This window comes from Diorhabda carinulata, chromosome 10, assembly GCF_026250575.1.
Source record: "Diorhabda carinulata isolate Delta chromosome 10, icDioCari1.1, whole genome shotgun sequence".
Lineage (NCBI taxonomy): Eukaryota > Metazoa > Arthropoda > Insecta > Coleoptera > Chrysomelidae > Diorhabda > Diorhabda carinulata.
Genome location: NC_079469.1, coordinates 5,050,803 through 5,077,864, shown reverse-complemented (window position 1 = coordinate 5,077,864; position 27,062 = coordinate 5,050,803). Strand labels below are relative to the sequence as shown.

At 34.2% G+C, this 27,062-nt stretch overlaps 1 protein-coding gene across 4 annotated transcripts in view; it reads right to left on the bottom strand.

The window, feature by feature from the left end:
- The window catches only part of LOC130898654 (GTPase-activating protein CdGAPr), an 89,573-nt gene that overhangs the window by 52,088 nt on the left and 10,423 nt on the right, over positions 1-27,062 (bottom strand). The window contains exon 1 of one of the 4 annotated variants that reach the window (XM_057808090.1): positions 11,071-11,383. The exons of 2 other annotated variants lie outside the window; for them this stretch is intronic. In XM_057808090.1, the coding sequence (XP_057664073.1) occupies positions 11,071-11,115 (45 nt within the window). In that variant the 5' untranslated portion in view covers positions 11,116-11,383. Of the gene's footprint in view, positions 1-11,070; positions 11,384-27,062 lie in introns of those variants that run through there. One more of the 4 variants, XM_057808093.1, reaches the window with a different exon arrangement.

The following is a 27,062-nucleotide window of genomic DNA, read 5'->3' as shown; positions in this document are numbered from 1 at the left end:
AAGGATTATTTCATGGGATTTGTACACACATTCGGTGTGTATTTAGGTCAAACGCTATAGGAAAGTATTTTACGAGCTATCACTATCATACTAAACTTTTATGCGGTAGAAGCAAATTTTAAACTTCAAACTAGCTAGAGTTGATGTTGTAGTAGTAGTCATAAAAACGGTTTTTATTGAATGCTTGTTTATTTTGGCATTATACTATGGTATGATTCTGTCACATAAAAAGTTTGAATTAGAAGAAATGTTTAATTAAGTTATAAACATTTGTAAACGTTATATTAAATTTCTCGGTACGCGCGCGAGTGCTAAGTATTCACCCCCGGATAAATCCGCGGAAGGGTGCGAGAAAAGACATTCCACCAACCCCTGTCATTTCGACAAGTTCCCATCGTCGTCCGAGATGCAGTTTCGCGTATAGATTCTCCAGAGTTCTATGGGAGATTCTGGAGGTCTTATCTTTGTGTTAACAGTTAGCCTGTTGGTTATACACACATTCTTGTCTTCTTGGTTGTCTGGACGTCTTAATGTGTGTGTGTGTGTTTTTTTCCTTAAGGGGGGAATCCTTTTTACGGATTCTAGGCATAGCTGTTTGGCCTGATATGTGGCGACTCGACGCAGCGTCATACTATAACTCGACGCTGACGTTCCTACCCACTAAACCCCTTTCTCTTCTATCCTCTGATCCCCCATGGTACCGCCATAAGGCATTTCTTCGCTGGGGGAGGAATTAGCTGCCGCTCTTCCTTCTGGTGGCTAAGATGTTATTTCTTTCTTCTAGAATATGTCTTTCGCTCTTTTCCTCTCAATGGATCGCAACTCTGTAAGCACTTTTGTAGCTTCTGACGACAACCTTGCTTCTGCTATTTGACTCTAGTTGGGTTCTCTTTTTCAGAATCTTCTCTAACTCATCGCGCTGTTGGTTGAAACGTGGACACACAAAAAACATGCTCCGCATCTTCATTGACCCCTGGGCAGGACGGGCACTCTGGTGTATCATCGTGCCTAAAGCGGTGAAGATACTTCCGGTAACATCCGTGTCCTGATAACATCTGCGTTAAATAATAGTTGATCTCACCGTGACTCCGGTTGAACCACACATCAATCCGAGGTATGAGACGATACGTCCACCGACCTTTCTCTGCAGCATTCCACTCCTGTCGCCATCTTGCGATGCTGTGTTGCCGTTCTTCCCTTCTAAGTTCTTCAGGGCTCAGTGTGGTTGACCTTTTTCATTGATATAGGTTCCGTCTTTCCTCAGCTAGAACTCTGAGAGGCAGAGTACCGGAAATAACATACACTGCTTCCTCTGATATTGTGCGGAAGGCGCTAGCTACTCGTAGGGCACTCAGTCGATATACTGGTCCAGCATTTCTCCATGATTCTTGCGTCTTTAGTGCGTCGGCCCAAATGGATATTCCGTAAGTGAGCACCGATGTGACTACTGATGACAATAATAGCCTCCTGCTCTGCTTTGGGCCTCCGACGTTCGGCATCAGTCGTGCGAGACTAGCCCTCACTACTGACGCTTTGGCACTGACATGTTCCACTTACTGTTTGCATTTTGCTCATTTGTTCGACGTAATTAAGATAAAAATTAGACATAATTTTGAAATAAAAAGTTTTTTGGGTTGATAAAAAAATGAATGGTGTGATTAGAGCTCGTGGAGACATTTTATTTTGTACTAATATTATTTTCCTTTTTATTCAATAAATCGTGTGACTGACACATAGATGACGTTGCAATTGTCAAGTTCATATGACGTTTATGAAGTACCAACTTGTGTAAAACTTCATCACCTTTCGATTGGTCAAAAAAAAGTGGCAGCCATTTAAGTGAAGTTACTTTTGCTATTTTCAAAACAATTTTGTGTTTATCATTGGTTCTTGATGAAAAAAAAAAATGTACAAGTTCAGCAATGGCTTCAAAAGTGTTATCCGGACTCCGCTCCATCGAAAAGATAGTTTGAAGAATTTAAACGCAGTCGTCGATGATGGCGAAAGTTCTGGTCATCCAATAAAGGTGGTTACTCCAGAAAACATCAGAAGAGTCCACAAATTGGTTATATTTAGTCGTAAAATGAAATTACGTCAGATAGCTGAGGCCGTAAAAATATCAGAAGGTTTACAATTATGTATGAAAATAGGATCCATCACTTCACTCCGGAATCAAAACGATCATCATCTGAGTGGACTGCGTCCAATGACACAACAGTCAGCTCGGAAGGTTATGGATTCAGTATTTTGGGATAAGCATGGAATATTATCAATCCAAAAAGGAGAGATAATCACTAGCGAATACTACATAGAGTTGTTAGATCGATTGAATGCAAAAATCAAGGAAAAACGGTCTCATATGTCGTGTGTTCCACCAAGACAATGCACTGATTTAGAAGTCGATAACAAAGATGGTTAAATTGAACGAATTACACTTCGAAGTAGGAAATCCAGCTCAAATGAAGAAGCAATTGCTGAAACTGAAGCCTATTTTGAGGCAAACGACAAACCCTTCTACAAGAAGTTAGAGTAGCGTTGGAATGATTGTATAGCTCTTGAAGGAGACTAAATTGACGAATGAAATCGATTTTTAGCAAAATCTTAGTTAATAACTCGACTTATTGAATGGTTTGGTACATACAAAAAATAGTTAAGATTATCAATTCTTTTTTTGACCGGGTATATATACAACCTCAAAATTTTCTATATTTCTTAACTATTATGAAGATTAGACAACAGTGCAAGATCATAATCTGTGAATTATGATGCCCGTATATATTTAAATCGTAGTTGAATGAAAAGGAACTATTTGCATAGTCAACAAAAAATTTATAAATGCCCTATCGAACTTTCGATGCAAATATCAGTCTAAAGTGACACTAAAAAATTTTTAACGATCATCCTTGTCGTGAGAGCCGAAATAAGTATATATTATATGCACAGGCATTCAATTTTTACGTTACATATTTATGGTTAAACAGTGACGCACAAAAAACTGAATACAGAGGGATTAAATTTAATTGTATTGATAAGAAATAAATAATTACAACACTACAAAACAATATTGTAATACATATATTTGGCGTGGTAATAAAATAAAATGATTTTAAAAAAAATTATGTCGTAATTCGTCGTAATGGGAAAACACAAATCCTTGAAGAAGGTTCTTCCATTTCTCATAGCAGTGCTGGATATTAGTATGTATATCGTTTAGCTGGTCGGTCACAACTAACAAGTTGCAGGGAAGTTTTACTCGTTTATTAACCGTTTGAATTTCAGCCTAGTAACTCGTAAGTTGACAATAACTCCAGCTCTATATTAGTTGCAAGGACATACCAGCTTTATGAATGAAAAATGAGTCGTTTTTATAACACAAAACGTTTATTTCTTAGCTATTTTATAAAGAAACATATCCCAACTTATTTTATAAAAGAAAAACTTCAATGCTTGAAAATTTTTCAAAGTATGATATTTTTCGAAATAATTACCCATATATATGTATTGGCGGTTTACGGGGCGAGTATCCGAAATTCCGACAAGGTGCACTGTCATGATATCAAAGACACAAACCGGCTCATTGTTGCTTTCTTTTTACCTTCATTCTCCAATAGATCATTCTAGCCCTAATTTGAATTGATAGTTGCTTATCTATACTAAAATTTCAAACTTGAAGATAGAAAATAGTTTAAACAGTATTTGATAATGATGTAGTTCATATAAACAGTATGCATTAGATCTCCGAAAATGCTAATTGTAGCTTTTTTGAGCTTTGGTAAGTCGAAACATCCGATTATCATCACCAATGATATCATGTTTCAAAAATTGGGATCATTTTTCTATCCCCCTTCAAGACATCAAAGCAGCATTCCATCCCAATGTTCTTAAATTCCCGAGAAAGGTTTTTTAGGAACCATTTTTGATCAGATCAGTTGCACTCCCAATAAAAGTCGATTTTTGTCTTTCTTTTATATATTGAAATTTGAATAATTAAAACAGTATTTAATGATAATGTGGTTCATATAAACAGCATGCATCAGATCTTTGCATTTGCTCATTGTAGCTTTTTTGAGCCTTGGTAAGTCGAAACATCCGATTATCATCACCAACGATGTCATGTTTCAAAAATTGGGATCATTTTTCTATCCCCCTTCAAGACATCAAAGCAGCATTCCATCCCAATGTTCTTAAATTCCCGAGAAAGGTTTTTTAGGAACCATTTTTGATCAGATCAGTCGCACTCCCAATAAAAGTCGATTTTTGTCTTTCTTTTATATATTGAAATTTGAATAATTAAAACAGTATTTAATGATAATGTGGTTCATATAAACAGCATGCATCAGATCTTTGCATTTGCTCATTGTAGCTTTTTTGAGCCTTGGTAAGTCGAAACATCCGATTATCATCACCAACGATGTCATGTTTCAAAAATTGGGATCATTTTTCTATCCCCCTTCAAGACATCAAAGCAGCATTCCATCCCAATGTTCTTAAATTCCCGAGAAAGGTTTTTTAGGAACCATTTTTGATCAGATCAGTCGCACTCCCAATAAAAGTCGATTTTTGTCTTTCTTTTATATATTGAAATTTGAATAATTAAAACAGTATTTAATGATAATGTGGTTCATATAAACAGCATGCATTAGATCTTTGCATTTGCTCATTGTAGCTTTTTTGGACCATGGTAAGTTTAAAAATCCAATTCTCAACATGTTTCAAAGAATAATCCTTTTCTAATCGATTTTTTCCAAGTCTCATAGCGGCTTTCTCTACCAACATTCTAACATTCATGTGAAAGGTTTTTTAGGAATTAGTTTCGATCAGATCAGTTTCACCCCCAATTTGAATTAGAACGATAATTTTTGAAAAGTGAAGTTATGTTTTCGAGTCAAGTTCATAAAGCAAACTCTTATCACCAATGATGTCTTGTTTCATAAAATGGGGATCATCTTTAATGGTTTTTTAGACGTCAAAACATCTTTAGATCATTTTCATCTTCAATTCAATAGTCAAAATCAAATGAACGTAGTACGGCTCAAATTTAACTGTTATCCAATCGTTCTGATCCTTACACGTCGATCTGAACCTGCATATCTTCAGATTTTGTCCGTTCAACGCCACGTGGTTCGTCTTTCGTCGACTCTCATCGTTCCGATAACGAGTTAAATCAATTTCTTGAAAAAACACTTTCTCCAAGGTTCTGCCGAAGTTTTTCAACAATTGTTGTTGGACTGGGTCAAAATCTGAAGTACACCGATGCTCTACATCCAGGTGGAACACCAGGAGTCCAAGAGAGACTCGACGGGGGGTCTACGTTGGGTGTGACAAATAATGAGGGACCACAATCGCCGTGAAAAATTAAAATGTTGACTTGACCTCTCCTTTTATAATATTTTAAGAAACTAAGCGACTTTTTTTTCTAAAACTGTTAATTCGTCGTTGAAACTACAACGAATTTGGACATTGGTAGTAACGTAGCTGCTGGGGGTCCACCAGAGAGAGCAACATTTTGAAACTGGTCTATGAAACAACAAAAAAGTTGAAAGCTCATACAAACAATGAGTAATAATTTACTGTCTCGACAATTTTTAGCGGTGTGTTGTGTCTGTGGTAAAACAGGCGCACGGCGTCCAATTTTATGATTTTTAAGGTTTTTTTTTTAAATGTTAACATTGATAATGATATGAAGCAATATCGTTACGCCGCTGATTATCCGAAATAAATAATTAATGAGGAGTGGTATACATGGTAACCATATGTCTAATGAAAGGCGTATATATGTACTTATTGTTTTTCTTTGTGCGTTTCACAATATCATCTTGAATTTATCGCTTGTTTCTGCCATACAACATTGACATTCCCATATTTAAGATGTACTGCGACTCATTTTACTGCAGAACACTTGTCGATTTTTTTTCGTCGTAATTTCGTTTATGAGACGAACACATTTTGTGTTATGTAAGAAATGAGAATATTTCCAATTTTACATACAAATATTGGTTGCAATAAACAAACAACTTAACTTCTTATTATTTTGTGAAAAATAGACGATATAATATACGAGGATAATCACAGAAGTACCTGTTCCAACAAAGAAAGCACTAAAATTTTGGAAAAAGTTCTATACCGTTTTTATAATAAGAATATAGCCATTAACTGACCACCGAGTCATTTTTTGAAGTCTGAGAACCAGAAATAATACGAGGGAGTTAAATCTGGCGAATAGGGAATGAGGTAGCAATTCAAACTTTCTTCTAAAGCAAACGCGGTTGTTTTTCCTTGATTTATTCGTTCAAACGTTACAATAAGTTCAAATAATACTTGCCGTCGTTAATTTTTCCTTTTTAAATATACTCAATGGAAATTATTCAAAAAAACTGCCGCAAAGACGTTCCCTGCAGATGATACTGTCTTCGCCTTCTTTGGAACTGGTTCTATCTTTTCAGTCCATTGTTTTGTTTGTTCTTTTGTTTCGGTTATGTGTTATGGACTCACGTTTCATCCACTCGATGGAAACATCTTTTGTTTTTGTTCAATTATGAGCTAACGCGGTATCCATCTTACGCAGAGCTTTCTCGTGTCCAAATTTCCAAAAAGCAAATGTCGTCGCGGTTTAACTAGATCAACGTAGTCAATTCTGAACTATACACCATCACCAGCGATAAAATCAGGTATACCAATCGCAGAAGACCATAACCCACCACGACAATGCGGGCTATGACACTTCAGTCGAAACAAAAACGTTTTTGAATAGTCAAAACCTCGAATTGATGGTGTATCCGCCGTATAATTCTTGTTTGGTAGCCAATGATGTCTTGCGCGATTGATTCGTTCAAATCACATCTCACCCAGAGTATAATCTAGTTCAGATTTTATATTGATTGGGTAAAGGCATTTCAAATAAAAGTATCACAAAACGGTGAACAATGTTTTCCACGTTTACAAAATCACTGAAAACGTTCATTATTAATGGCTGCCAAACAAATACGTGGCATTTAGATTTACGGTAAACTGTGTAGGTAAATAGTATAAACAAGAAATCTATATTAAACCGAAATAGAAGTTTCTATTGGGTTCATTTAAATATCAAACATGATCTATTATAGTATAGAATACGTTAATTCAAATCACATTCAAATTTAAATAACATTGTTTCTTATTTTGATTTTACAATGTATATTGCGCGATATTTGGATCGTAGGACTACATGCTAGAAATTAATTCAATCAATTGCTTTCTAATATACCTTATTTTGAATAGAGTAGTTTGAAAGAAAATAAGAAATTTTCTTGACGTAATATCTCTCGATTGATAGCAAATAGCTTTCAGTAGTACTAACCCAAGGACATTGATAATTGTTTTATAGCAGATTTCGAAAACTTGATGCTTGGAAATAACAAGTTTGAGAAATTGTGAGCATTTATCAATTTTTGGCTTATTATAGAAAAAATACAATGCAAAAGAACAATTGAAAAAGTGAAACCCAGACGTGATTGTTTCTATAACTGATGAAGACGTATTCCCAATACGCATGTTAATAATTTGATTATGATTTCAATATTTAAGTAGGGTTTTATTGATTATCTTTTACACCACTTTAGGTCAATCGACTCACCGCGGTCGATCTATTGGAGTGATTAGTATTTTTTCTCTTGGTACTGAAGCCAAATCGCTTCGGCAGATGATTTTGTCCAATTTTGAATCGTATATCTTCCAATGGGCATATTATCATATCAGTGATCATTTTCGGATTTCCAGTGACGTTTTTATTTGATGAATAATCTATTGATTATAATAATTGGACCCTTTTTTGTAATAATTTTTTTTTAATAATCTAACAGGACAAAACTTGGGGTCGTTTTTTCCTTTAGTACACATTCTAGAACCGAAGTGGCAAGTCTTGCTGAATATTTTCAATATATTTAACTCGATTTGTTACAGAACCATCGTTGTTTGATAAGATACAAAAAAAGTCAGTCAAGCAAGTACCAGCTTCCTCACCTCGTCAAGGTAATTCTCCGTCTGATGCGATGGAATGGAAAAAGTTTTTGCTTTCTATACAAATTTTTTAATATAAACGGTTTTTTGGTTTGTTTGATTCTATAATTTCATTAATATTCTTGTCAGTTTTACAACCAAATCGTGACATTTTGAAATATTAAATTTTTGAAACGTCAAAATCGAAATAAATCAATATGTATCCATGGCAAACAACCCATGGGATCTGTTCTCAGTAAAAAGTACTGATTAGTTGTTTTCAATCAGATGATATTGGATTTCTTACTAGGAAATCGAACCGATGAAAATAAAAAAAAAATATGGGGTTGAAACATGGGTTTCGATAGACACTCTAAATTAGTTCTTTTTTTAAATTTTGAGCTTATTCTACCAGCTTTTCGTCATTGTATATACCTACTAAATGAACCTTAATAAGTGATTCCCAAAGTGGGCGCTACTACCCCTTGGTGGGTACTGTAGCCGTTAAAAGGTGCGGTGATGGATATAGGCGATTGGGGGACGATAAATTACTTCAATGGAGGTGTGAAAATGTAACAGAGGAACGATGAATTATAATTCAAAAGTTGCTACAAATAATATAAAAGAAAATACGTTTTTTTTTCTTTCAGCTACTTCTAATTATTTATATATTATAAAGGTCCGTTTTCATATTAATGTGAGGATTTTGGGCACCATTTTTCGCATGTTATATTTGCATTCATTCATGTAAAATTTTCCACACACATTCTTTGTCAATTCCTACAGATTCAGCAATCGCACGAACACTTTAAAAACGTTTAAACCAATCAAAAAACAAGTGCACCCGACAAACATTCATTGCCATACACTTTTTTCAATAAATTATAAGTTTCAGTTGCAGTTTTTCCAAGTTTCATGTGAAATTTCACAACAATCTGTCGATCATTTTTATGGTAAAATAGAAAAACAACGCCTATATAAACGATGGAACGGCTACACTGATTTGTCTACAGACACAGTAGACATTGCAATCGGAAGCATCGGGTGCAAGCTAAAAAGTTGATGGTTGTTTAACCATTGGCGCATGCATACTTTTTGAGTGGCAGCGGAAAATTATTTACGAGCCGGATATCGAAATATAGATCTTATTGCAGAGGAATTGGCGATTATTTATCGCCGCAGAAACGAAGAAGAAACATCAATTGCAACAAAGATAAGAAAATAAATGGAAGAAACTCTCCGAATAGATGAATCAGCGAAACCATAGGAAGATGGACCCACATGTGAATCAGGAGCGTGAAAGAATATGCAGAAAAATAACGTAAATTATTACGTGAAGCGATTCTTAAACAAGACAAGTTGGGAGGTCGATTGCACTTGCTTTAGATGTACAAAGTAGGTGTAACTTCAAGGTGATTTCGAACAATAAATGGGGGACTTATTCTAGAGTCAATAATCGGAAAAATGATCGCTAGGAAGCAGATATGGGACGTTGTAAGCAACCCAAACACTAGGAAATCTTCAAGGAATGGGAAGGATAAAAGGTAACAACAGAGGGACATGAATAGGACCTTGGACATATAAACTTCTTAACAATGTAAGGAAAAAGGGTATTCCTAAATTGGGTGTAGGATATCAATGAGTGAATGAAGTTAGGGTTATTGTTAATACGTCTGGTGTGGTAATATCCAGGAGTCCAATACTGTTCTAGGTTACACTTTTCGGTTCCTGCATTAGCGCCTGCCAAAAGACAGATAATTAAGCAAAGTTAAGCGTAAAATAGAGAAACATGTAACTGAAAAGGCATTCATTGTTACGCCAGAACAACTAGATAAGTTCATTTATTTATACGTGTCGTGGATAAGTTGTTAAAAACAATAAAAGAGAAGAACTATAAACTGGAGACAATAATTGGCTACAGAAACATAAAACCGGTGAAAATAGACGGGGAAAACTGTACCTAAATATGAAATTAAAACATGAGTAATGAACAAAAAGATTCAGAGTAGAATAGTAGCAGCGAAGATGAAGCAACTAAAAAAAAATAGCAGGGAAAACGATGATGGATAGGATAAGAAATATAGAAGAGTTCAAATAGGAACCAAAATAGTAAAAGGATGTTAAAATTAGTAAGGAGCACCACAAAACCTAATAAGAAAAGTGACAGAAGCAAAATGTCAAAGAAGGAAAGGAAGACCCATGAAAACTTGGCTACAACAAGTAGTAGAAAGGACAATGAAAAAAAAAACAATACAGCAAATAAATGAAGTAGCAAAGGATCGTAAACAGTGGAAAAATAAATAAAAAGAAAATGAAAATTAAAATCCCAATACTCTGACACTCGAAAAGACAAAGAATTCTAGAGAAGAAGAATGAAATTTTAGGTTGCTCTAATAATCGGCATTATGGGTGCTTATTGGACAACAGATTCCAGATTTAAATTTCAAATTGGACAAAATCACTCACGAAGAACTGACAATAAAAAATTTGGATAATGGGGAAAAGTATTACGGTTAGTTGGGCTTCCAAATGAAATATCACAAGCATTTATTACCAATTTAAATATTTTGGAATTGTAGCTGTTATTGGTATTCATAATTGAGATTCTAAAACTGACTTCCTTTGATTGTTGATTTAGAAAGAGCATTCGATAACGAAATGATGAAACAGTCTGTAAAGAGGACACATTTCAAGTTTACATAAATTAAACCAAGTAGGTCGAACAGGATCATGGGTGATCAGATTTTATATTAAAATACTTGGCTACCATTTCAATATGAATTTTGGAACGGATTCAATATGAAAGAATGTTTTATTTCCATAATATAATCTTGACCTTGGACAGAGTGTAGTTTTGGCACAGATAACAGACGATTCCAGTCATTATTTCAACGTTAATTTTTGTTTATAGATTTTTATTTTCTTATATTGATAAGTATTATTTATTTTCTCTACAGTATAACTTCTTATTTTCCTCATAATATCCGATATTATTATTTAATTATATCATCGTACTTACACTACATCTCCATTATTTTAAAACATTCAAAAAACGTTTTTTTTTTTAAATAAAACTTAATTATAACAACACCCAACCTTGGCGAAATTCACGCAGAACATATCATAGCAAGAAAGAGTCATCGGGAACTGCCTGTCGTTGTGTATACTTTCCAGGATTATAGAAGACACAAGAACTAACAGGAAATTCCAATTGAATAATCCATAATTCACATAACGTTCATATTGGTCACGAAACTAGTTGAAAAATAAAAGGGTACACACCCCTTTCTTTTACCCCGATTGTTCACGAAATAATTTTTAGGTTACGTCGTATAGTTAGTTTTCAGCTGAGAGCTGAAAACGTAACCGGCAGTCCGACTGAAACTGATCGAGCGTCGTTTCCAACTGCTGGAAAGCGAAAGCTTTGCACAGTATATAGAGGAGCGTCTGAAAATTATACGAGGATCGAAGATTATGTTTACGCGATGGGTTTTTATGAATATTTTCTTCCAAAAATAAACATTTTTGTAGTGTGCATAGTTGTATTCCCGAATAGGCAACACGACTCTTGTAAAATATTAAAATTCCCCGATTTGAATTTTCTTTTCTCAGAATCCAGCCCCGCTCGGTTAAATAATTATTTCTAACTACTCAAAAGACTTAAACTTCTGTATAAAATAAACTTTTGCTAAATTCCGAGTTGATTCCGCAAACTTCCGGCGACTGGCCTTGCGATTTATTTATGGTCAACGCAAAAGCCAGACGTATGGGATCAAGACATCCTTTTCTTTGTATTTTTTCTTTATGATTGATGTTCCGAAACGAAAGAAATTTGGGGTATTATTACAAAAAAATTACTTAAAGTATTCAAAATGTGATTTTTCCCATAGAAAATCTCTTAATAGAAACTACTCCAAACGCAAAATCGTTACAAAATTAACTGCTTACAAAATAATGAGGACATAATTATTAAATAAATGAAATTAATATATTTTTTGGTTAAATTCTTTATATTGTCAAGTATTTCACTGAGAAATGATTAATCGAATGCCCTTTTGGTCTAAATTTAACGCTTTTTGATAAATTCCGAGTTGATTCCGCAAACTTCCAGCGACTGGCCTTGCGATTTATTTATGGTCAACGCAAAAGCCAGACGTATGGGATCAAGACATCCTTTTCTTTATGGTTTTTTCTTTATGATTGATGCCTCAATGACATTATTCATCACCAGCCAGTCTTGTTTTATTGCACAGTCGAAGTTGATTAATGTTACGCAGCATGATGACAGCTGATCCTACTTTTAACTGTAAATTGTGAGGTAGAAATCCAGGTAATTCCAGTGAATTTAAAAACTCCGTGGGATAGTTGACTTCGAAATTCTGGTTCATAACGGTGTCGACTGACTTGAAGGAAACCAACTGTCCTAGAAGAAAATTCTGAATATTCGACATCTTCTAAACTACCACAAATATCTTAAGACCAAAATTAGACAAATCGGTTCAGCCGTTCACGAGTTTTTGTGAGACTAACGAACAGCAATATATATATATATATATATATATATATATATATATATATATATATATATATATATATATATATATATATAGTTATAATTTAAGTTTTAAAAAATTAGTATTTGAAGATTTTCAACGAATCTAGTTTTTTCTACTGTTAAGTGGTACGAAGGTTGCTACATAAGTTTTGAGATAGACAAATGGACTGTCAAAGCGTGACTACAATTCTCGGGGTAAAGCGTTTGAAGTTCTTCTGGTGTAATGAGTGAGGAAGCCCATTTCTATTTGTATGGTTCCACGCAAGTGGGTTGATATCAATTCTCGAGAAGTACATTCACCTGAATGGGTCCATGGTTCTTTGAGGAAAATGAAATTGCGAGAAATTTGGGGCTAGATGAACTGGACTTGGGGGACATTTGTTGGGAGTCAAATCTGCTCTCTCTTCTCAATCATAGGCGATTTGTAGTGCTCCTCCCGATAATTCCTTTCGTGATTTTTTTCTGAGTGAAAGCACACAAAAAAATGAGATATAAGGTTTTTTGTTCTACAATAGAGTTGAAGCTCACGAAAAAAATGGACCAAGTGTATGAATTATTTAATTGGGGTCTCATATACAGCTGATTCATCAATCCTACTCCTTTTAAAAAATCTAGAATGTGGGATGGCTTCCATTGCAAGAAATCTTCTTCTTCTATCTCATACGCTCCCAGGTGTAGTGCCCTGGAGTTCCTTGGTGTTTCACATTTTTAGAGAATGTGAATAGAGGTTTAGTCCTCTGTGCAATAAAATCTGTAAGCCGCATTATCTGCTAGGTCTAGCGTCTTCGGGCATTCAGCAGATCTACTCTGGTTATAATTTTCCAGAAGAGTCTTTGTCTGGCTCAGCACCTGTAGGTAGTTCCAATAATTGGTTTTGCTGCTATCTACATTCCTTTCCAATGATTATAAGATAAAATTACTCTAGCAGCGTAATTTTATTAGAAAGTTCAAATCGATCATAAATATTGCGACATCGATGTTGAATTGAAATTTATAATTGATGCAGAATCTAATTAAGTTTTTAAAGAAGGAATATTCATATCAAGTTTGCTTGAGAGTAGTTTCCTCAAGATCTTCCATTACTAATTGTGCTATAGCACTTAATATGGATGCTCCAATAGCGCAACTATCAATTTGTTTATATATCAATAACAGGATACATTTTGATTAAGAACGAACGTGGTTTAGCAAAAAAAAATCTATCAATTTCACATATTGAACGATGATTTTTGTCAAATTTCAGTCGATTACTTATTATTTTACCAACTCGACCGGTCGTACACACTAACCTCTAGCTGTTGCACGCTACGCCAACCGGAACACACGAGATCATGAACCGATCAACGCACGCACAAAAAACACCATATTGTAACAATAAACTAGTGTGGTGTTTTATTCACGGAATAGCGCACGCGTGACGTCACAAACACGCTATAGGAACAACAGTTCCAGTTGGATTCTTCGCGAAAAACCGTCTAATAACTGTTCCTTTGCTGGTAACGTCAAACGGCGGAGACTCGACGGCACCACTAAATACTTTACGGTTGTTGTTCATTCTCTATCTCTGTATTCCGGTTTAATGAATTCGTGTTGTTTGACGAGTAAACTAAGACTGCAACTTTCTTATTTACGGGGGATAAGTCGTTAATTATACGATTTGCCATAAAAGAGACCAGAAGTTTATTTTTTAAAACAACATTTTATTTATAACTTACTAAAAGTGGTTGATGCTCTATTGTCGAAAATAACTGGATTATTTTACAGTTATCATATAAATAACATGAATAAATTTTATGAATAAAATAAACAATTCAATTCTTATCATACAAAATTTCGATTCAAAATCGAAATTGAACAAAATCGTGATAGCAATCTTTATATATAATTAAGTCGATAATTAGTTTGGCTGATAGATCTATTCAAAAAGCCAAAAATGTATTAAAAGGCAATAATTAAGAAAAAAAAAATTATGAACAACATATTCAAGAAAAGGATAAACAGATATGATTCCTTAAATATCAATTGCAGATGATAAAAACTTATATAAAAGCCAGTTCCGACAATTTCGATTGATCTACCATAGGTGTAGATACCAGTTGGAAAAAAATCATCATTATACCTTGTTAACTTGGTACAATTGAATATTGAGACGAGTAAAATGTACCTGCCTGTAAAGGAGTTTGGTTTAAACACGGTACCAGACGTGAACTGACACCTTTTTGTACCCTATTCGTTTTTTTTTTGGAAAACGAGATTTCGAAACAAAGTATCTTTATAAATAATAATGGTTGTCAGAAACGCCTGAGCTAGACTCATCTCATCTTCTTTGATAACACGTTCAACACAGTTTTCTCAAAGCTCTTGCGGTCTGCTGGTAAAATTTTCTTAACCAGTTCTACAACCTCTTTATTAAGTTCTGGAGACTGATTACATTTTCGAAATTCTGATTTTACTTTTGCCCATATTAACTCTATAGGGTTAAATATTCAATAGTAAGGATGTAGTCTGAGAAGAGTATGACCCTGTTCATTGCCCAGCTTGTCGATATAATAAATTTTATCTAAGTTTAGACCTTCAACAACAGTAAGCAATTCTTTGTTTGTTGGGCTTTTTTTTACGATTGCTGACAAGGAATATTTTTTCAGATATAAATGCTGAAATTTGAGCTTTGTGACTACTACTATTTGGTTGTCCATTGAACCACTTTTCAAATAATTCTGCTGTCATGTCTTCATGATAATCAGCTGTAAAGTTTCAAATTTTTTCAGCAGATATTATAAAGCATTTGGCACAAAACCGTCTATTATTATTAGAATGCGTTTTCCTTTGGAACATGGCCCATTGAAACAGCAATTATTACTATTGTCAACCCAACCGAAATTTACTACATCTTGACTGTCAAACCATGTTTCATTTAGATAAATTATGTGTCTATTAGATAGTCTTTTATCTGACGTAAATAATCTTGTAGCCATCGAACTATCCTTGACGATTTTTTTGTGTTAAAAACCATATGCTGAGTAGCTTTGTCAACTGATTTTTCGATTCTGTGAATGATCCACAGCAACCCCTTTCGTGACTACTAAATAAATGTAAAATTCATTTACTCTAGTTAATTCAAAAATTCTTATGACTGCATTATCGGATTGCTGAATATTTTCCTTTTTTAAACATTCGAATATACTAGTATTTAAAATAACTTGCTGTGTTTGGTATATCTAAATCTTTATTATTAAAAACATATTTCTGTTTTGATATTAATGATGTAGGTGATATATTTTGATAAAGACCGCAACAGCTCGGAACGTGAAATTTTTATCTGTCTAAAACAGAAGAAACTTAAAATCAAGACGATTTAGAAACATAGAAACATAAATATATCAAAAGGTCTAAGAAATGAGAAATTAAAGAAATACATTTTAAATGACTAATAGTCTAGTGAACAACTGTTTCAACCCCAGGTTTCTATCAAGACGCATCGATTTATTTGATTGAAATTTTAACAGAAGATATTAAATACCTTAAAAATCGAAGTTGATAGGTACTTTTACTCTGGGGCTCAAAACTTATATAAATACGCAAATTGTCAGTGTTAATATCTTATTTTGATTAAGAAACGTTAAATTTTATCTTTCTTTCAAAAATTATTAAAAAAAAACTAATTTTAAAACACAAGAGACCTAAAATCAAGAACATTTAAAAACATTAACGACTCCAACTAGGGCATTCTAAGCACAAATTATTCTATGGAGTTTCTTCGAAGAATCAATACTTTTTGATTTATTTATAATTGAAATTTTCAATATTTGTTACAATATATTACATATTTTTAATAGATTTTCCACAAATAACTCAGAAACTTCGGATTTTATCGAAATAACTGTTGAATGTAGATTCCGAAAAAATTAAAAGAATGTTTTTTTTGTAATAGACCTCATACAAACCGAGTTATGATTTATTAAAAGTGGAACTTATTTAGTGAATCGAAGATTTAAAAAAATTGAATAAGTGGAGAACGGTCAATTTTACGAAAAAAGGGAGTTATGACAAAAATTTCATGGAAAAAAACATCATTTCTACCTTTGATATTTCCACCCCAATTGAAATAAAATGTTTTAAATTTACAAATCACTTAGCGTGGTACTTTTTCTGAGCCCTTTGAACGATTCCCTTTTAAAAATAGAGGGATCCATGTATTTCAAACCTTTTATCCTAATAGATTATAAATTTTTCTACAAAATATTTTTCTAATCGACTTTCTAGCTCAAAAATAAAACAGTTTTCTTTAGTAGATAAATTTTTGAGTATAAGTAAAGTTGAAATACATTGATTAAGGCTTGAAAACCATAGATAGTATCCTGGAACATCATGCGATCTTTATTTTAATCCCTCGAAAGTTTTTTCAATTTTCTAAATGCTTTAATTTTTATTGAATTATGACAATAAGAGGTAGTTTTCACCCCTTACAATAATTTGTACATATTGAAATAGGATAGATTTTGAAGGGAAGGGTAAATAGAACTCAATTTCAAATTTTTTCGCAAATCTATGCGTCTTGATGGAATTTTGAGCTGATATCATATCTTTACTTTTCTTCACTGGACTATAAATGAAAGTCAAGAGTTTATTTAATTCCAGTATCGCTGTAGATGTTCCGAAACGAAAGAAATTTGGGGTATTATTACAAAAAAATTAGTTAAAGTAATCAAAATGTGATTTTTCCCATAGAAAATCTCTTAATAGAAGCTACTCCAAACGCAAAATCGTTACAAAATTAACTGCTTACAAAATAATTAGGACATAATTATTAAATAAATGAAATTGATATATTTTTTCGTTAATTCTTTATATTGTCAAGTATTTCACTGAGAAATGATTAATCGAATGCCCTTTTGGTTTAAATTGAGCAAACTCGGCATCAAACGCGATCAAATTTCAAATAGGATCTCAAAATATAGACCCAAAAAGTGTCTTCTTGCATCCACTTTACAATAAATATGAGCTTGGCTGCATAAATAAATTTTCTCCATTCCAATTTTTTATGAGAATTTGGAAGCAGAAGGAAACTCAATTTTTGATATTTTTCAAAACAACTTGACTGAGCGGGCGGTCGAGCCCTACTATAATAAAGTGAATCGAAACAGTAACTTGAAAATTTGTGTGAAGGTTGCTGAGACCTCGTGCATAAAGATTTTTTGCTAATACTGTTACTCCGAACTTCATAACAAATGTTATATATCAAGGACAGCTGGAAAGAAGAACCACTAGGTTATATCCTCTCTTGCCGAAAAAGATTGGAAACGACGATAAGGGTGTATAGCTATTGAAGTTAACCCTTACAAGAAGACCTTCTGGAGTCTCCCATAGATCTTAAGGAAGAGCAAGGAGTCTGCGAGCGAAACCGCGAGCGAAATTCGATGAGGAACTTCTCTTTTCTCTTGCGCTTCCACTTCTTGCGGCCATTGTGCAACTGGCAATCTTGGATTTTCATGTTCAACTTTCATTTTATATGAAAATTAGAAAAAAAACCGGTGAATGCAGTTAATTAACAATTATATTCTTGTTTACACCTGGCAACCCTAATGCTGCGGCCGACTGAGAGCCGGCAACCATTTTTATTTGTGACATCATTTTCTTTTAAATGATGTAAGATTGACCGAAAAAACAATTAGCTGCAAGTCATGTTGGTATATTAATGACATTAAAATTAATTACAGGTGATAGCGGTTAATTTTTAAAAGGCAACCTATCCTTAATCCATTCCATACATCCTCAAGATACCTTTAAAATTAATTTCTTCACAAAAACAGATACCTGCAAGATCTTTATCAAAGTTCTAGTAATTCAAACCCTAAATCACGAATTTTTTTCCATGACAACATGAGATTTGTGTGCACGGGCGTTGTCCTGCAAAAACAAAACACCTTTGGATAGCTTTCCGCGTCTTTTCTCTCTAATTTTTTCCCGTAGAGTGATCAGTAATGTCGAATAGTAATCTCCAGTTATTGGTCTACCCTTATCCAAAAAATCAATCATGATTACTCCATGGCAATCCTAAAAAACTGAAGCAAGAACTTTTCCAGCAGATTTTTGGACACGAAACTTCTTAGGTCTTGGAGAACCAGAGTGTCGTCATCCCATCGATTATTGCTTTGTTTCTGGATCCTAGAAATTTACCCAAGTCTCATAAATAGTAAAAATTTGGTTTAAGAAGTCTACATCGCTTTCAAATCGATCACTAATCGATCGCGATGCTTCCTCCCTTGCACGCTTTTGGTCAACATTCAAACATTTGGGGATCTATTTTGCAGCAATTTTTCTCATGTCCAAATTGACGTGAACTATATGATGAACAATGCTTCAGATATCCGTTTTAGTCCAATTCGATGGTCGATATTTTGGGGACTGACACAGAAACTGGCCTTCCCGATCGGTCATCATCTTCAATGGAGAATTTACCTCTTTTGAAGCTTGTAGTCCAATTTTTCACGGTCGCATACAAAGGACAATGATTACCAAGGGTATTAAGTATATCTTCGTAAATCTGTTTACCTCTTAAGCCTTTGAAATACTTGATGATGTCTCGATACTCCAATTTTTCGATTTTCACAATTTCGGTGGACATATTTTTTCTTTCAATTTATTGCGTAATTCTGGTTAACCTTTTTGACGTCAAACTTTACACCGACACTTCTAATAATTTATTGTTCGTTGCCACGGTAACGCAATATTTTATTTATGCATGGAACATGGGCTAAAGATATCAATACATCCTCATATAAGGGCCAAGAGCTCATGGACCGCACTACGTATTAACACTTTAGATTTTAATTTCTAAAATGAATTAATTTTTTGTTTATATATTACATAGTTAATTTTCTCGAAAGTAATTTTCAGTTTATTACTGTAAATCTAGTTTAAATATAATTTGAAGTTATATAGATAATCAATTCTACATTTTTTTCTGTTAGAACAAAAACTGTGTTATCAGCAAAAGCAATCAAAACAATCAAAATTGTATGGAATTTTGGAGATTATAAACAATCTTTTAGGGAATTCCTGAAATATCTTGAAATAGATTACTTTAAAATATGTGTTAATGACACGGAATGGACGAAAGTTTTGACACGTACATAATATTTTCTTTAGAAAATACCGATAAAACAGATATATATTAAATACACAAGCAATTAAAAACAGTTTCCGAGTAATAAGAAATACAATATGGTATACGAAATGTTGACATACATTCGTTCAAACTTTAAACATGATTATCAAGAAACGGCTTTCATAGAAAAGTTAATAAAACACATAACGAGATTGTTTATTTATTTATGTACTGTATGATTTGCATGCCTTTGATTACGCGCATTTTTACACAGCGGCGCCCTCATAGGAATGTGAAACATTTTATTTAAAAATTAAAGAAAAAAATCATACTTAATATGGAAGTAAAACCTCCAACCCTTAAAATTCAATGTCGAATGTTATAAATTTTGAGCTCGAAATTATGAAAAATTAAAATTTCTGAGGATATGAGGTTAAATAAAACAGGTTTATCAGATAACCAAGAAGAAATTACAACTCGTCGAATATCTAATGACATAATTCGTCTTCAGATATAGATGCAATGAGCTACAAAATTATTTCTTTTATATACTACAGGAAAAGTTGAGTATTAGTGTTCCTAAACCGGTCACTAAGAGACAAAATAATCGTTTTGTGGTCGCTCTACGATGTCCTCGGTCTTCTTAAGCCCGCTTAATATGATGCGAGACAACGTGCAAGAAATTGCATAGACGAATATTGCATTTGCTTGACGTGATGCAACATGCAACATCTCGTAGTTGCAACTTTAACGATTTGGTATAATTTTTATTGCATGTAAGTTGCAATTCTAGGGAGAAGTCTTGTAGCTTTTCGCGTAACAACCAACCTATTCATCCAAAAGCGAGGCAGCGGCAGATATCATTATTGCCAGTTATTCACTGACCACTTTTTTCTTGTTCATTTCAGTCAGCATTGTTACTTTAATTTTTAAACTGCCATAAAATGTTGAATAAAGTTTGATGTTAGGAATTTGCTTAATTTACTTACGGAATTTCTGTTAGGGGCTCCTATAATGCAGTAAAATATTAACCTATGAAATATGAAAAAAATTGCAGGCAATTTCTTGCAAGTTGTCTTGCTCTATGTCAAGCGGTCTTTACGCAAGTCTCTTGCCAATAAAAAGTCCATGAGAAACAGTAAACAATTTCCTATAGTCCAATTTTATTTTATATTTTGTGGGAGGCTTAAAAATGAAAATAACATAGGTAGGTAAAGTAAACAAGAAAAAAGTGTGATCATTCTGCTGCCTTACTTTTGGAGTCTGATGGGCAGACAAAAAAAACACTAAGGCGATGGTGAGCCAAGCCCTGGCTATATAGAACAAGGGGAAATATGAGTTTAGCTACAGAATTAGAAATATAGAAAAATTAATTGAGAATAGATGAAGAAACATTTGAAAAACTCTTAAGGGAAATAAAACGTAATAGAACTAAGAAATCCTTGGCGAGAGACGTAATATCAGCAGATCGGAAGCTATTCCTTTCTTCTAAGGAATTTCTTTCTAAAATTACAGCTTACGTTGTTACGAGAAGCCTTTAGAGTCAGGCTGGTTGACATTATATTATAGTGCGCAAAAATATGTTGTTCCTGTTGAAAATCTCATCCATAGACGTAATCCATCTATGGGGTTACCATAAATACTTTAATAATTTCCTATACGTCATCATACATTTTTGACTTCTCACAAACGGTTTTACATAATACCAAGAAAACCAACATAGCACAAATGAGGAATAACGTAAAGGTCACCATTCAAGAAGTCGACCAAGCTCCAAGAAACAGAAACTCTCCCGGCCATGATGGACTCTATTAAAGTTCAGTGATGAAATAACAGACAGTTGCCGAACTTTTTTAAATTTGTGTTAAAAGGAGATAAATACGAGCCGGATAACTACAGGGGGATAAATTTGAAACAAAAATTATTACCAACAAAATTAACTCGATCACGATACTAGAAAACGAGCTGCAAGGATCCAGATGAGAAGATTCTGCTTAGATGCAGTATTTTTCCTACGACAACTATTTGAAAATATAGCAAACCACTTCATTGACCTCACAAAAGTATTTAACATACCTATTAATACAAGGATGGTCCCTGGTGTACTTGGTCCATTGAAAAGAAAATAACTGCCGACATCACCTCTTCAATATTGGAAAATCGAGCAGTTTTTTCAAGTCTGGGAAAAGAAAATAATCCGCGGGGGGTAAAACTGGCGAATAGAGTGCATGAGGTAGCAATTCAAAACTTAATTCATTAATTTTGACCATTGCAATAACGGATGTGTCAGCTGGTGCATTGTCTTGATGAAACAACACTTTCTTCTTAACAAATTGCGACCGTTTTTGGTCGATTTCCTCGCTCGAACGTTGCAATAAGGTCGCCGTTGATAGTTTTTCCTTTTTCAATACAATGAATAAAAATTTTCCCACGGGCAGACCAAAAAACCGACGCCATGGCCTTACCTATAGATGGAATGGTCTTTGCCTTAATTGGAGCTGGTTCTCCTTTTTGATTGTTCGAGTGTGAGTAATGGAGCCACGTTTTATGAAACGGAGCAAAAATTCTGCTTTATTTCTGTGAAACATTGCCAAAGATTTTCGTGACGCAGTTTTTGATCCATTCTGAGCAAACGCGGCATCCATCTTGCACACAGCTTCTCATGTCCAAACTTTCAGTTTCATATGCGATGTACCCCACTTTTTGAAACGCTTACTATGCCTGCTAGCTCGCGCACTTCCGGTCATATTGGTTGGGCTAACTTGTTTCAAATAAAACTACACGATGACCAATTTTTTCCTCGCTTACGTTCACTATTGATAGCTGCCAAACAAATACTAAACAACGTAGCGTCTTCAAACTTGAAACATATGCTGTATAGATTGTGTACTTTGTAATAGAGTGTTTTTTCACAAGGAAAAGTAGGAATATACAAAGCGACAATCAAACCTATAATAACCAACACATCAGTAACAAGTGTAACAACTCTTGGAGACCACAGAAATGAACATTTTCGGGCGGATCTAGGGTGAAACGCAAAAATATCAGACGTAGATAACATGATTAAAGGGAAATCACAGCGGAAGAAACAATTAAATCAACATATAACTCGAATAACTGACAATATAAAAATAATAAGGATAAATTGGAACAAAGGGTTGAGATCGACCACGAAAGAGGTGAAGGGACAATCTAGAGCCAGGATGAGGAAAGATATAGAAGAAGAAACAGGCGATAGAAGTATTATGGAAGAAAGAAGTTTTTTTGTCAATAACCCAAAATTTCGTGTACATTGTAGATATAAACGACTTGTTTCGATATTTAAAACTTGTACTGTATAATATTTGCGATTAAAGAGAAATTATAACATCAAAGTTATTTTTTTGTAAATCCGCTCGTAGGTATCAACAGCAATTAAAATAAATGTCGACCGATGAATCGATTAACTTTCAAAATCGCGTTCAACAATGGTCGACATTAGGAAAAAAAACCGAACAAATTCCGTTTCGAATTCTAACCATTCGATCCGACAAGCAATTCGCATTTAAATGACGTAATTAGAGTGATATAATTATTGAGAAAAGGATTTGAAATGACTGAAACGCGAATAAACAAGGTAATTTTATTTTTTTAAACCACTAGTATTATAAAAAAAAAAACGAGAAAGAACGTTTAGTCGATTGAAAAGACTCGATCTTGAAATATTTGATTTTTGTCGCTTCTGATAATTTTAAAAATATTTCGTTTCAGTAATTTTCAAGTTGCCCTCGTAGCGTATATTATCCTAGTGAAGTTATCCACGGATTTCTACCACGAATATTTTTTTACCAAATAAACTGATCTTTTGCGAAAAAATGTTGATAGAATGTCATACGATGACATTCTAAAAGGCTAAATTTTAGGATTAAGTAGATAAAATATTTTGAAACGCGTTTTTTTTACATCTTTTACGATTTTGAATCCCAAAAAAAAAAGAATATTTAACTATACACCCCACAAAAATTATCGCTTCACTCATTATTTTTTAAATATTTTAAATGTGTTGCCTGTTTTTCGAATTTTATTATTATTACGAATTAAAACACCAATAGATACGCCTTTTGCAACATTTATTTTATATATATTTTATTTATTTTATCAGAGGACAAAAAGTTTGAATTACCAAAACATAGAAAATATCAAAAGAATTGTACAAAAATGAACGGTGCTTGAAATAAAACCAGCCAATGAATTTGTAATACCGTGTGTTGCCGCCCCTCGCTCTAATTACAGTTTCCATTCGTCTTGGAAGGCTTCTAAACAGGTTCTGGACGTATCCTTGCGGCATGTTTTTCCAGAAGTTTAAAAGAACATTTTGAAGATCATCTAGTGTTCTTATTGGTGCCGGAGGTTGCTGAATTTGCCATCCTAGATGGTCCCAGACATGCTCTATTGGGTTAAGGTCCGGGCTACGTGCAGGCCAATTCAGGGTGGGTATTTCGACCTCTTCTAAGTACTGCCGAACCACACTAGCAGCGTGTGGACGAGCATTATCGTGCATTAGCACAGAGTTGTCACCGATATGAGGCATATAGGGCACTGGTACTAACTCCGTGCGACCCTCGAAAGAAGTTCCTCCTCAAACCATTAAAGTGTCACCACCAAAGCTTTCAGTTTGACAAAAATTAACCTGATCGTGCCGTTCACCACGTCGCCTATATACTGGTACTCGCCTATATGATGAATACAGATAAAATCTTGATTCATCCGTGAATAAAATATTGGACCAATCTTGAATATTCCAATTTGCGTGTTTTCGAGCAAATTCCAATCTTGCTACTCGATGTTCTCTGTTAAGACGTGGACCTCTAGCTGGCACTCTGGCTCGTATACCTGCTTCTCTCAGCCTATTTCGAACTGTTTGTAGGCTTATTCAGACATTACGAGCAGCCAACAGATCTATTTGCAGCCTTCGAGCGGTGGTATGCCTAATTCTTAACGCAGTTAACCTCGAATAACGATCATCTACTACAGAAGTTACACCTTCCGCGGCCTTGTCCGGGTTTTCTGGTTAGCTGCCCTGTTTCTTGGTAGCGAATAACAACTCTGGATATGGTGCTTTGTGGAACTCCAATTAACCCGGCGACGTAATTTTGACTGCGACCATCTTGTATGAGCGCGACGATTCTAGCGGCTTCTTTATTCGTCACATGTCTTAAATGTTGAGGTACATCCATTATTAACAAAATAAATTTAAATTTTCACTATACAATAACTATACAATATACCATACAATAACAAAATTTGCTTAGAAAGTTCTCGATCTCAATGCATTCACCAAGACAGAAATGATTTACTCGAGCATTTTTGCTTTCAAAAAAATTTGTAAGATATTTTTTGCCCATTATAAGAAACCAGAAATATCTATTTTGTTGATACATATACAGATTGTCCCAAAAACCCATCAACAAAAAATTGTTTCAATTCCCTAGTTACATTTCATCTAATAGATTTACAAATATATATGTTTTACCGATGTTCTGGCGATCCGTAGATGATATGTATACGTCTGGATGCAATTTTCCTTGCAACGAGGCATTATCCACAAGTTTGATGTAGATACAATTACTTTGTCCCTGGTATATAGTTGTGACTCCCAAAATATTTCGGTTGAAATATCTCTGGAAAGCAGCTGAAAAACGAACGCGAACGCGTTCATCATAAAGTTCACGTCAATTTGGACATGAGAAAAATTGCTGCAAAATGGATTCAAAAATGTTTGAATGTTGACCAAAAGCGTCAACTATTCGACATTACTGACCACTCTACGGGAAAAAATTAGAGAGAAAAGACGCAGAAAGCTATCTAAAGGTGTTTTGTTTTTGCAGGACAACGCCCCTACCCTTGCAAGATTTTAGTCAACTATCAAACATTTGGGCAGCAATTTTTCTCATGTCCAAATTGACGTGAACTATATATGATGAACGCGTTCGTATGAAATATTCAGAGCTTCAGATATCCGTTTTAGTCCAATTCGACGGTCTGATAAAATCATGGCATGAGCTTTCCGATCGGTCATCATCTTCAATGGTAAATTTACCTCTTTTGAAGCTTGCAGTCCAGGACATTGATCATCAAGGGTATTAAGCATATCTTCGTAAATCTGCTTACCTCTTAACCCTTTTAAATACAGGTACTTGATGATGGCTCGATACTCCAATTTTTCGATTTTCACAATTTCGGTGGATTTTCTTTTAATTTATTGCGTAACTCTTGTTTACTTTTTTGACGTCAAACTTTACACTGACACTTCTAATAATTTATTGTTCGTTGCTATGGTAACGCAATATTTTGTTTATGCATGGAACTGATCTAGGCTAACTAGATAATATACAATAATCAGATACCAAATCATTGCCCCGTCCTCGTAACGAATTCGAAACAATCTCTCTATGCATATATTATATGGATGATAATAATTAAACGGAGACCGGCGCTATGTTGTTAAATGATAGATCCAGCTGTTGAATCCAAACATCCGTATAATGTTATCTTCATGGTGCGTACACCTCTCTAAGAAAGTAACTTACGGAAAAAGAAATATGGAACTCGATAGACATTAATGAGATATTTTGTATAATGATAAAACAAAACGAAAATTCACTCACGATGTGGTAAAGAGTTGAACAGATGTTTTTATTATTTTCAAATTAATACAAGATGATATAGAAAAACGAAAAATGAGATACGGCGCGATAGTCAGAAAGCGGGAAAAATTCAATATCTTGGATTCCACTCAGAGCAAAAATATACATCAAGTTAAACTGGAAATTGAAGAACCAATGAGGAATTGAAACAAGTATTTGGAATGTATATTGGAATGGAACTAGATATTCAAAGAAAAAAGTTGTTCAATTTGGTAAGAATCTTACAATTTCAAATTCAAGAAAATATAGATTAATAGTTCCTCGGCTACATCACAGATTTCCGGGTGTTTTTTATTTGGTTCGAATTTTATGAACGAGACATTTTACGCGAATTTCTGATCCTGAAAGATTTGTAATCTTTATTCCTATTTCTTTAAACATCTTCCGACAATATTCTGACTAGGAAAAGCGCGCAACAAAATTTTATGCAACGTAGATAGCTTGTAGTACCTTGGATACTTCTCAATTGCCATTTCTGCCGTTTTCCTTTGGAAAACAGCTGAAATATTTCTGGTCTGATATGTTGAAAGTATATTAGCTTCCATCCACTCGCACGGTCCCGATTTACCTCATCTTTTTTATCGAAATGAGGCTTGGAGTGGTCAGCATTAAAGAAATGTTTTCCTCGTTGAGTTTAGGATGATTTTGTCGAAGAAATATGTCAAAGTTTGTACCGCTGCACTCCACCGACACTCACGCAAACCGCGGTGCTTCGACAAGAAGAAATGTACTATTTAAG